This window comes from Gymnogyps californianus, chromosome 3 (genome assembly GCF_018139145.2).
Source record: "Gymnogyps californianus isolate 813 chromosome 3, ASM1813914v2, whole genome shotgun sequence".
Lineage (NCBI taxonomy): Eukaryota > Metazoa > Chordata > Aves > Accipitriformes > Cathartidae > Gymnogyps > Gymnogyps californianus.
Window position 1 is genome coordinate 87,046,422 of NC_059473.1, and position 12,958 is coordinate 87,059,379.

Here is a 12,958-nt window from a genome sequence, read left to right on the forward strand (position 1 = left end):
TCTGTGAGGTGTCCTTGGAGGTACCTGCTTACAGCTCAGAGACTGTAACAGCTGGTATTCCTGGTGCTCCCAGGGAAGTGCCATCAGCCTCTGTTGACTTAAATACCTCCAATTTATCTAAATATTCCTTAACATGCCCTTCTCTGATCTGCACTGTGCCGACATCTGCTTACAAGTCAACTTTTCTTCGAAGACTGGGGCAGACATGAAACCTTTCAGCACGTTCTGCATTGCCCTATTAGTTGCTCCCCTTCCCTTCATCCATTTCTCTTTTTCACTTAGCTGAGCCCTAGCACCATGCCTGCCTCCTCCTCAGCTGGCAGAATAGACCTTAGTCACGCTCGTTCTGCTCCCTCTGACCCTTCCTTTCAATCTGTATAACACAAAACCCAACAAACACACACCCACTGGATGCAATTTCTGCCACATGGGGCACCTTCATTTTTGCAACATCAGGTACTGTGCCAAGACCTTAGGTGGCATGACATTTCTGTGAACAATCCATATGTGTAGGTTTGTTTCATTTTTTCTCTTTTGCCAGTGTTTATATCCAGGCAAAGAACAAAGGAAGTGCAAAATCTAAAGGGTGTATATGTCTCCTGTCTCTGTGTATTTTGTGTTACGAGATTGATCTATGTTCAAGTAATACTGGATTAAAATGGGGTTCTCATTGAATTTTCTGTATCACTCAAAAATAAGATGGTAGAACAGCTCTGAATCGCACTGTTTCTCAGACTTTGTGATGTGAACATCGAAAATAGCAGTCTTTCCCCATTTCTCTTCATAGATTTAACCACCTATAATAGCAATGGGTCACCTTTCTTCACCATCTTTAAACCTACTAATCATAAGGACACATGACCCAACATAATTACAAGCAAACAAGGGCTTGCCAAATGCCAAGATAAAATATATTTCGTGATTAATTTTCCTCAGTTTTTAGTGGCTTGTTTACAGCTCACAACTTTGTAACGCTCCCAATTTGAGTACAAATTAGTGGGTTTCTATCCTACATTATCCCTGGGAATTAGTATGTTACACAGTGGATTGTGTCTCCTGCAGGGCATGTTGCTGGATAAAAGCACCTTCCTCCTGTTGCAAGTTTGCTGTCTCCTCCCTCAAGTGCTGGGTGGTTTTTCTCCCCATTTAGCTACCTCACTTTTCCTCCTCCCACAAAGCACTTCTCTGGGCTCTGGACTGCCTCTCAGTCTTCACCCAGACCTGCTGCACCACCTGTCCACCAGCACCTCCTGCTTCCTGAGAAGGTCTTCCCAATTCATTTGCAAGTCAAAGGCACGTTATGGGGGAACTTTGTGTGAACCCCTTGCCCCAAAACCTCTTTCCTTCCTTTGGGACACAGCCTGGGAGGTTCTTTAGCCCAGCGAGGCTCATGCATCTCCAGGGGCTGGGCAGCATCTCTGTCCTGCACCACTCTGAGGGGTGACAGGACACCTCTACTCATGCAGGACTGTCTGGGGTGTCCATGCCCCAGGAGTCATCCCACACAATGATGAAGCACCGTTTGAGCCTGATGTCTCCTCTCTGCTCCTTCTGACATCTTCCCCTCTGGCCTTACCCAGTGTTTCCCCTCCCTCCCCATCTCTGCCTATCCAGCCTCTTTTCTCCTCAGTCTCACCCAATGCATAGGCTCTGTTGCAGACCCAAGCTCTCTGCCTCTGCCTCACTTCTTCTCTGCAGAAACCTTCTGTATGTTTGTGCATATGATCCCCAGTCCCTTCGTGCCTCTCCCTCATTCCCTGACCCAGCACCCCCTGCCTGATTTCTGCCTTTAATATGATGCTGATATGGTATGAACCCAAGTCACTAACTGGTCATCAAACAGAAGAAGAAACAAAATCTAGCCAAATATTTAGGCATAGGTCTTTAATAAGACCTTTAGACTTCTCACAGATCTTTACTAGTGCCAATACACCTTTGCCATTCCCGTGTCCTCCCTGCCAAGGCTTTGTCCCCTGCAGGGAGTTGGGCTGCCTCTACTGCTCTCTCCTGGTCCTTTGGCCTCAGGCAGCGTTTTGTCAGGGCCTTGCCCAGCCGTAATTTTACAGGCAGACCAAGGAGAACACAGCTCCTGCCATTCCCCTGCCCAGCATGGCATGAAGGCTGTGCAGCATAGTGGGTGCAGGACGGGAGGTACCACACAAGCTGCCCACCAGCGTCCACCCAGGGACGGGCAGCCCAGAGCCGAGCGGCGTGGCACGGCTGGCAGGGATGAGGGAGTTTTCATCACTTTCATTACTTTCCAATTAAAAGTCCTGCTGAAACCTGGCTCAGGAAGCTCCACACCCTCCCTTGCCTTGCGTCAGTGGTAGGAGAGGCTGTGGATCAGCTGCACTGCAGCACAGCGTGAGCTGCAAAGCTTGTATCATCTGACAAAATTAAGCGTGTAGTGGTTTCAGAGGGTAGGGGGGGAGAGTCCACAGTCTCTGCACCAGAGAAGGGGGGGAGGCATCACCCAGGCATGAGATAAGCAGAGAGGAAACGGGCACCCCGGGTGTTTCTGCACCAGCCACCGGCTGCCAGGCTTCCTGGGGTGGCAGGCACCTCCGCTCAGGTTAGGAGGTTTGGGGTCAGTTGCAGGCACAGCCCCTGGCCAAAACGTTGCTGATGATGCAAGTAACCGAAGGGACAGAGATTATGCCACAGCCACATCTCAACAATATTTCCTGAGACAGGATCTGTTCTGACAGCTCTTCTCCGATCTGCCATCCACTTTGCAGACCTGAGAATACCATAAGGGATGGAGAGAACAGACTGTCCCAGAATTTCATGAAATCTGATAATAATAACATTAGTGTTAGCCTAGTCTGCCCAACCCACCAGCACCATTCCTCGAGGATGTCACCCCTTGGACCCAGGAAAGACCATGTGAATCTGGCTCCGTTACTTCAGCAACTTACTTTCACTTTTCTCTTGAGGAAAATACATTGGATGTTGTTTTTTCCTGAAGAACTGAAACTGTATCTTGATTTAACTCCTCAAGGAAGAAATGTTCTCAGATCCTAATGAGATTATCCTAATAAGAGTGTAAAACAGGTCACTGTCTACTACAGGTATATTGCCTTCCATAGAGAAAAGAGACTATGGGTGGGAAATGTATGCTGTATAAGTAATTACAAACTAAAAGGCTAAGATGGGTAGTGACTTCTCTCACATTTGTTGTGGTTGCTTCCAAAAGCTCTTATTTCAAAGATGAAGAATACTGTGGGTTTTCTGGTGCACACTGCAAGTGTGGACCTGACACCCCTCTGGCACACAGCCTGTGAAGCTGGAAGCATTTGGAAATGCCTGCTGGGACCTTCAGATGTCATGGTTGGACTGTCTCTTCTGAAAATCAGACATGGTTATCCCTAACCCTGTAACCCTTTTTGCTGTGTTGGAGGGACTATAAGTGCCATAGTACATGTTGGGCTTTTAAAAAAAAGAGTAACTGCTTTTTGCTTTTTGTCTGTAGCGATAGTGATGAAAATCTGACTTTGCTAATTTTTTTTTCCCTACCTATCCTAAGCTTCAGTCACCTCATTCCCCCCCAGCCCCAGCAAGCCTCAGCCTTGGGAAAGAGGTGTCTCATGATCCCTTGAAGCAGTGGGGGGAGCTGGGGGAATAATGACAACTTTGGAGAGGTTGCATCACCCCAGCTGCCATCAGGGGCCTGAGAGCTACTCTAGCAATGCACAGCGAGCACTGTGAATAAATGCCACTCTGCTCCCGTTGTTGCTTTTTCATAAAGTGTCTCAGTGAACTTCATGAGACATGAAATGCCTTTTGGCACTGTAACTGTTAGGAGATAAATATTGACATCGGGGGGGGGGGAAAGGTTGTTCTTTATTCGGTATATTTTACCTCAGGAGTTATTGGTTAGTTTTAAAGACAGCCTGTCACCTCAGCAAAGGCAGGAGCAATATTGTCACACTGCATGGCCGCGGTGGCAAACACTTGCACCAAGTAATCTGTGAGCAACCTCTGGACCGAATCTCCGGAGTGCGGCTGTCTGCTGCAAACGCTCAGGGACAGCAGACGTGCGAGCGGAAGCCGTAGTGGCTTGCCATTGATTCACAGCCTGAACGGGCAGGATAATGGGGTCCCGTGATGGAGCTGCCATTGATCACTTAGCAGCGGAGCACTCCCTAGGAACCAGACCAGAAAAGCTATTTATTGAGTAGAAAGAAATGGGGCTTCAAATCGCAGTAACTAGGGAATGATTGGCAACAGGTAAAAATGTTTTGCTGCCACAGGAGGAGGCAGGAAAGTGGGGAAGGCTCGGTAATCTCAGAGATGTGACAAGGGGAATGGGACTGGCAAAAAGAAGTGAAGGAGCTGAACCAAAGCACAAATGAACACAGTGTCCTGCGGTGGCTGGAGCATGGGGGACATTTTATCCTGGTTTGTGATAAGGAAATAAAGTTTAGTTTAGAGGCAATGGAGAATCACCTGGAAGAAATAAGAGGAACCGCCCAGGGTTGCTGGGTGCAGAGGATGGGGAAGATTTGGCCACGAATCCTTGATGACCATGCCTTGAAGGCTCCCTCGATGGGCAGGATAAGGCCAGGGCCAACAGGAAGCATTAGATAAGCTCTACAAAGAGAAATGAAAATTAGAAATTGCAAGAACATGGCCTGCTTCATCTGTGTTTGAATACCAGCATTATTCCTGAACAGCCAAGAGTTTACTAGGGCACTTTAAAGTCATGTAAGTAGGTCAGCTTGTCGTCAGAATCTGCTTATCCCCAAAACACGTGAAATTACTTCCTGACAGCCAGCAGATGAAGAGGAGGCAGCAGTGAGACACACCAGTGGCAGCCCAAGGGCATATCGACAAGGCAGAAGACTCCAGAAAGTGCATTTTACATTTGCAAGTGCATTTTGCTGTGTGATGCCCAGGTCCAAGCAGTGCCAAAGAAGCTGCTCCTTGCAATAGCAATGGTGCTGCATGGCCCAAGGCTCCCCCAAACAGTGCCTGTAAGCTTATTCCCAGCCCTCCTCTGGGAAGCACAGAGCAGATTCTGGAAAAAACCAATCCCACTCGACCAACGCTTTGCTTCAGGGCGAGTCAGTGATACAGCCCAGTGTGCCCACCCCGAGTCTGGGAGATGAGGAGGTTGTCTGCTTCTCCGTGGCAGCAGAAAGATGAATTTCCCTCCAAAGCTATCGGCTTTCAGAGAGTTCCCAGCCCAGGGAAAAACTGTCCTGCAAGGCCTGGGATTCGGCCACCGCTCACCAAAGGGACGATGGTGCTCAGGTGGTGACACTCGTTATTGCAAAAGGAGTTTTGCTGCTGTAAATCTCTACAGAGGGATTTGAAACATATGTTAATGGGCAAAAAGTCTCATTAGTAGAGTTGATTAGAGTTAGTGTTTATTACAGAGAGAAGCTAATTTTTTTTAACTTTTAATTAAAGATGAGCTAGAACTGTTAAATGTTTAAAATGTTACTTTTGCTCAAGCCAGCACTTACATTGCTAAAAGCAATATTCTTTCCTTTAATGATAAAATAAAATATTGGCCAAACACCTGAGAGGAGCTTTCTTGACAGCCAGCTGGGAGACAGTATGAAACGAGAAACAAATATTTCCACAGTTTTTTACTTTTTGTCCCCTTGGAATACTTTGAAAAAATTTTATTCTCATGAAAATACCCACCTGCTTCTGGTGAGTAGATGTTATGGCTGTGCTCCCTGCTGGCAGAGGCCCCCAGGCAGCCTGCCTCGGCCCATGCGGCACGGCCTCTCTCCAGAGCTCCTGATGGCACCGGCCATGGCTGCAGGAGGAGGGAGGCGAGCTGCCTGCCTGGGTCCTTTGAGGCAGCCAAAACCAGTGGCGTCCCACCTTACAAAAATCATCACTCCCCTCCTTTTGTCCTGTCCTGGCCGCGAGCCCCCGGCATCCCCACCGTCCGCCCCTCCGCCATGCCCAGCCTGACACTGGCCTTTGGTAAAAAGGTAAAAAAAGAAAGGTAAGAGCCATTTCACATGTGACAGGAGGTAACGCCACGGGGATCTGGTGCTTCCCTCCCGACGTCCTCACCCACCCGCCCGTGACCGCCTGTCTCAGCTCTCCCTTTTCCTGTCGTTTCCATGCAGCCAGCCGCAGCGGCAGAGACGGGAGGCCCATGGCGAGGCGCGCAAGCAAGGCAGGTAGGCGAAACCCTCCAGCGGCCGCTGCTGGCCCAGCTCCGCTGGCCACATCCCCGTTGCCGGGCTGAGGCTGTGGAAGGGGAAGGGGACACCATTTGAGCATGCCAGTCATATTTAGGTAGGAGTCATGCCGCTAGCAGGATCCAGCGGGCCCCAGAGGAAGCCACGTTGCCTGACACCCTCATGGAGGTGAGGTGTGATACCATGGCCATTTCCCACAGCCCCTTGGGCTTCGCGTTGCTCTGCTGCACAGTTTGTGTCGCCCGTGCTGTGTGAGTGGGCGCCTTCCCTCTGAGCATCCCTTCTGCAGAGCTGAGACCCCCTCCACGGGCTCTCCATCACGCCACTTGTCCTTCCCTCTGCCACTGCCCGGGAGAAAGCACCTTTCTGAGCACGGTCAAGCCTGCTCACAAATGTTGAAGGCTTTGCCAGTGACCTGCTAATATGTCTCCCTCGTCTCAGCTGGGTATAAACCTTCCCCAATGCACACTCACAATGACACAGGCCTTTCAGAGGCTGAATTAAATCTAAAGCAGAAGCAGGAGCCACCTTTTAAAATGCCTGAGGGATAATTCATGACTAGAAGAACTCACTGATGGAGGTAGATGACTTGCCACTCCCAGAAATTATTAAACTGAGACTAAGTATCTTTCTAAGATACTCCATAGTCCAGATAAAGCTCTGGGTTTGAGAGAGGAGTCACTGATAACACTGCTGGTCTCTGTTAGGAGATTGTTGTGTTGGCTTCTCATGGTACAACTGCCCACGAAGTACAGCATGGCTAAGCAGTCTCATTTAGGAGGATCTTTATTTCAGGAACATAGTCCCCATCAAGTTTCTTTGTTGTCCTCTTTTCCTTTAATCTATTTCTGACTTGTCTTGTGTATATTCAGACAAGTGCCTCTCTGAGTATGCCATCTTTTCTCAAACTGAGAACCAGCAAAGCCTTTCCTCCTGTTTTTGAGCCCTTCTGCCGCCCGAGTGGCTGATGTGCAGCTGGCTCTGAGGGCAGCAAGGCTTCACCTACATGATGGAGCAACTGAGGAGCTGCTGCCACCACCATCCCAGCCAAAGCACTGGGATGCTGAACAGCATTTTACACCTTGGATGCGGAGGAGGAGCAGAGCATCCTCTGCCCAGCATTTGGTGCAACTCCAACAGCTTCTGGAATGACCCTCCCAGGCTCTTTAATGCTCAGAGACCTCCCAGGTCTTTAATGCTCCTTTTTATCCTCGTTAGAAATCTGGGGCAGGAGCTAATCATTTTATCCCAAGTTAGGGGGTGGCCTGCCTCCTGGCCTGGTTCCCAGCCTGTCTCCATTTTGTTCCTGGGCAACAGCCAGTAGCTTATTTGATCTATTTTTTCCCTAATTCCTGGCATCACGCCTCGTCATAACTCAATGTCAGAAATGCCTCCCCCCCATTTCCATTTCCCCACTTATCCACATGCAGTATTCCTCCAGCCCATACTTTTGAACGATTGTCTCCAAACTGTGCTATAAGCAGAGATAATTTTACAGAGACAAAAAGTCACCAAACAAATGTTTTCTCAGTGCCAGAATTATCACAGGTGCCTAAGCTGTACGTTGAGTGCCGGAATCATTTTTTAATGACACTCTGCCAACCACTGCAAGCAATTGCATGGTTTTGGCCTAAGGGATAAATGGTCTAAGGGGTAATGGAGCAAAGTGGGTGCGTACTTCTCACAGGCACTGCTCAGGGCTCATAGCTGTGCTTCTCTCTTCCTGGTAGTCCAATCCTAAAACGAAGCCCTGACATCACCAAATCTCCCCTGACGAAGTCAGAGCAGCTGCTGCGAATAGACGACCATGACTTCAGCATGAGACCAGGTTTTGGAGGTATGAAAGGTGCACATCTGTCACTGCTCCTGTTTTAAACTGTCACTTTATACTGTAACACGTACTCAGGTGAACAAGCAGATTGACAAGCAGAACCTTTTCTGTCTCTAATTTTTGTTATTTTGTGTTGTGAATTCATTACATGCTCAGGGGGATAGGGGTGCAGTGAAATAGTCTTCTTCCTTGGATGAGCAATAGCGTAGTCAAAGGCATGGAAATGTGATTACAGGCAATATAATATTCCTTGTATTCAGCGACACTTTATTCAGATAAAAATCTGCAAATATATCTTATGTTTATTCCCAGATGATGGGGAAATTCTAAGATTTCGTCTTACTATGGCAATGTGTGTGCATAATCAAATCACGTACCACACTTACTGACCTGGCCATTTCATTTATAACCCAAAAGAAAATATGTTGACTGCCGTGTGTTAATGCTTGCTCACAGTTTTGTGGCTGTGTGTAGAGCAACCTAAGCTTTCAGGGAAATGGATGAAGGAGAACACGTTTTCTTTCAGCCTATCGGATTAGAGAATGTTGTAATTTATCCACCCTTTCTGGCTGACAGATGGTCATTCAAATCCAGGATACCATTATAGACTCTGATGGAAGAAGATTTTATTGCTAAATGCTCAATATACCAAATACCAGCATGTTCAATTAATTTAAAAAGGTTTCAGTTTCATAGCAGTCCGCTAATGTGAGCATTATTTGTCTTGACAGATCTCCTGTACCGTAATTGCCAGACGTATACGAGGGGCTAGTCAAAGCCTGGAGGAGGGAAAAAAGATCAAAATCCCTGTTACATTGGGATCACAGTTGGACCCTTCCCCTCGGGAGCCCCAGGCTCAGTGGCACATGCCTGTGTCCTGCAATGCATCCCCTCCCATCACCCTGTCTTTTCCACAGCTGTGCACTGAGTGATGTGAAAGCCAAATACACGGAGTAGCTCTCAGGGATGTTATTAGCCTGAGACGGGAGCAGAAGTCAGGGAAAAATTTGGAGTAACTCTCCCACATTCCCTTAGCTACCCTGCCACTGCTCTCCATGTGAATGGATGCTCTGCCATGCATCTGTCTCATGAGCCCCAGACCCGAGAGCTAGAGCTAAAAGCAATTAAAATTGCTTTTAAATTTTGAAGGAACGCGTGTTGGATGACACAATAAAAAGAGAAAGTCAGTAATGGGTCAGTCTCATTGCTGATTTTGATCGATTGTTATTAGGAGGTTTTTGTTATGAATTCCAATCGCTTCTACTTTCAATTGGTTTACTGTTGTTTCTATTTCAGACTGAGCATCTATTTTTATCTCTAAGATACAAAGCCAGAGGATTACTTTGTCTCACCAGGTTTATACTTTGTCAACTTTTAATTTTTTTCCCCTAGGCCCTGCAATTCCTGTTGGGGTGGATGTCCAAGTTGAAAGTCTGGACAGCATTTCTGAGGTGGACATGGTAAGAGTTACAGAAGGGCTAAGGTCAGATGGGACCTCTGGAGACCATCTAGCCCAAACTCCTGCTGAGAGCAGGGCCGGCTAGAGCAGGCTGCCCGGGTTTGTGTCTGTGGGGTTTGAATACCTCCAAGGACAGACACTCCACAGCCTCCAGGAGACAGATTCAGGTTTGATCTGAAATTACTTCTATTGACCTCACACTACCATTTCATCTCCCATGAAGCAGAAGGAAGAAATCTGACATTTTCTTTTCTCTAGGACAAAACGATACAACACTGCCAAGACTGTCCCAAAGGATTTGGGTTTTTACATTTTCTTAAGAAATGATAACACGTTTAAAAGCTCTGAGGAGACCAATTAATGTGTTAGTTTTAAGGCACTTTGGTATACTGCAGACACAGTCTCACTTTGGCCATGTTCTGAGGTGGTCAGGGGCCAGCTAGCTCCCAACCAGAAGCCATGTAGCCATCCTGAGAGCAACACTGGTTCAGACTGCCGAGTCCTGCTCTTGACAGGACAGCCAGAATGAGCTCGGAGGGGAGAGGTTTCCCCAGAACTTGCCGTTGGCACATTAGCAGTTTATCACCCCCGCTATGTGCTGGGGACCAGCATAAGGCTCTGTTGGTCCTTCCTGTATCTTCACACTGATGCTGAAATAGGATTTCAGGGGCACGCAGGACTACTGCTGGTGCTCTGCACAGGCTAAATTCCTTACCGAGTCTCTGTCCTTCACTTCCGACCATACAATTAGTAATGTGAAAACGGTCAGTTTTCAAATGGTCTAGAAGTGGTGCAGATTTTGGTCTTGACGATTTTTGCTGGAGGGGTTTTTTTCATCACAAAACACTACTGAAAGTAAGGTATGATTTTGCAGGAGATTTTCCATGGGAAGATTTTACGTGCATACTTGACATGTAAACAACAGCTTGTGCAGGACAGCAGAAGGGGAACGGGAGATGGCCCTGCATGTACATTGCAAGACCTACACCAATTTTATTCACCCTTTCAAAACCCAGAGTTTGTCAGACCTACCCTGCTAGAGCATCCCCAGAGTCTCTTCAGCAGCTCAGCTTCTGCTTTGGAAGAGAAAAAAAAATCACACCCCAATACAGAATACTTTTCAAAATGTTTTGCTCTTTCAACAAATGTATCAAACAGCTCTGAAGCTTTCACAGAAAGCCCCAACTTCTCTGTGCTCCTAATTAACAGCCACAGAGTTAAAGAGCCTGCACCTGACCTCCTCCCATGTGTAAGCCAGGAACATGGCTGTGTGGCAGCACAGCTGGCATTCAGAGCCACCCCGGTTGCACGCCGGGCTCCTCTCACTGCAACTATTTCAGCGAGCTGGGATATCTGCAGTCAATCAACCACTTGCAGGGTACAGCAGGGTTGCAATGCTGAGGCACTGCAGGGTGCACATTCTTTCCAGCCCCGGGGAGCCCTCCAGTTGTCCCCCCTGTCTCTGGCACCCTGACCACCAGCCATGGGGACTCCAAGTTTTCTCCTCTCCTGGGATGGTCCCAGCCCTTCTGGTTGAGGAGAAAGCTTGTGAAGGTGGCCAGAGAGCCCCTGAAAAGCTTTGGGACTTGAAAGCAAAGGGAAAGAACTTGACATTGAGGATTTTAAAGTAAAAAAACCCAACAAACTCACTCATTTTTTAAGCAAGCATTATGATTTTGAATTACTTCCCCTGGTTTTTGAATAATGTCCCTGCTCCTCATGTAACATCGTGCTGCAATACCTAGCAACATGGGAAAAGCACTGTATAGCCTTGGGTAAAAAAACATTCAGAGTCAATTTTGGCTGTTTACAAAATAATGATGGAGAAGACTTTGTATTGTCAGAATCAATTCTTTTTAACTCGTGCAGCTGTATAGAAAAAGGCCATGGTGCTTTGCAAGATCATTGCTTACTTTTTAAATGAAGAGACATCAGTGACAGGGATAGTCACTCTGTACTAAATTTAAGCTTGAGGAGTTCCTTTTTTTCTCCTACTTTCTGACTATCTGCAAGAAAGTTCTAAAATAATAGAGGACATTAAAAAACTTCATTAGGATGTCACAAATCAGATTCTTTTTGTCCAATTAATTTAAAAATTTATAAATATCTATTATGGGCCACTGACCCTGAAATTAACAGAGCTTTTGCAGGATGTGTGGGGCAGCTGTTTTATCTGGAGGAAAGATGGGAAGAAGGAAAAAAACAGATTGTTACCCAGGATTGGAAATTCATTTGCAAACATAATGGGAGAGCTAATAGTGTCTCTGAGAAATGGACCAAAAAGAAGAGGGAGATATTATATGGCTGTTGCTTGGGGGATTTTCAGATGCTGTGTTGTAAAATATTGTGGTTCTCAATTTAATAGCCTAAAACTAGTATTAATAAATCTTTCCTAATGAAAGCTGACAATACTTGATTTTTCCACAGCAACCATAAATGTAACTTTATGCAAAAAAGTGAGGCATTGACTTCTCACTGAAGAACAAATCTCTGTCAATTTATTACTGTTTAAAAGATACATTAACACACAGGAGTCAAAGTAAAAGTTTTCCCAGAATGATCTTCTTTAAATTTGAGTACAGGGAAAAGATGTTAAAGAACGCTACAGAATGGATCAAATGAAAAAGAAGAAATTACATGTTCAGTGGCTTTGGGAGCTTCAGTTGGATGTGATATAAAGCATTTCCAAGAATTATATAGGCCTCTAGTGTAATAATAGCACAGGCTGCAACTAACAAATCACTTTTACTGAAAAAAGACTGCAGAAACCCTCATATTTCAAAATGCTTGGAAAGTGTTGTGGAAAAAAAATTCAAATGTCAAACAACTTAAAAAAAACCCACCCCAAAGCCATCTGACTTCCTCTACCCCAGACACCAGGGCAGACTGCTCAGTCTTAGACACTTCCCTCAGTTTATGGGCAATATATTATGCTACGCTCAAAGATACCATGCTTGTAAACACTTGTGTCTCAGCTTGTCTTCAGATACCTGAGGGCTTCCTTTGAAATAAGGAAAAACGCAAACCCAAGTGTACGTGCCTCTGGGGTCTGACTCCAAATACAACAGAACTCAAAGAGAAGGAGCATGCCTCAGATCTAAGAGTACAGTATGTGGGCAGAAAGAGCAAAAAAAACCCTATTTTGGTCAAATACTGAGTCAAAAAGATTTCAGTGGCGGTGCTGGATGAAGAGCTCCTGCTGCAGCATGCTCTTCCAGCTGCCTGGGGAAAGGCCGTTGCCGGAGCAGCGTGGAGGGCGGCACAGGCAGCAAGTGCTTCTTCACTGTTCGCTCCAGAAACGCAGCATCATATGGTTGGGGGATTAAGTGGTCGGGAGCACTCTTCACCGTCCGCTGCCTCGGCACATCTGCCTTTTGGTCCCTGGAGTGGCTTGCAGACACCAAAATGCAACATTTGCATTTCAGAGGTGGATTTGCCACCTGGATGGCCTCTGATTTCTGAACCCAGTAAGTTGGTCTGACCTGAGGAATAAACAAG

At 46.7% G+C, this 12,958-nt stretch overlaps 1 protein-coding gene across 2 annotated transcripts in view; it reads left to right on the forward strand.

Moving 5' to 3' along the window:
• The window catches only part of LOC127014331 (gamma-aminobutyric acid receptor subunit rho-1), a 30,497-nt gene that overhangs the window by 8,557 nt on the left and 8,982 nt on the right, over positions 1–12,958 (forward strand). The window contains exons 2-4 of one of the 2 annotated variants that reach the window (XM_050893647.1): positions 6,096–6,149; positions 7,901–8,007; positions 9,394–9,461. In XM_050893647.1, coding sequence (XP_050749604.1) covers positions 6,096–6,149; positions 7,901–8,007; positions 9,394–9,461 — 229 coding nt within the window. The remainder of the gene's footprint in view (positions 1–6,095; positions 6,150–7,900; positions 8,008–9,393; positions 9,462–12,958) is intronic. The other variant, XM_050893648.1, reaches the window with a different exon arrangement.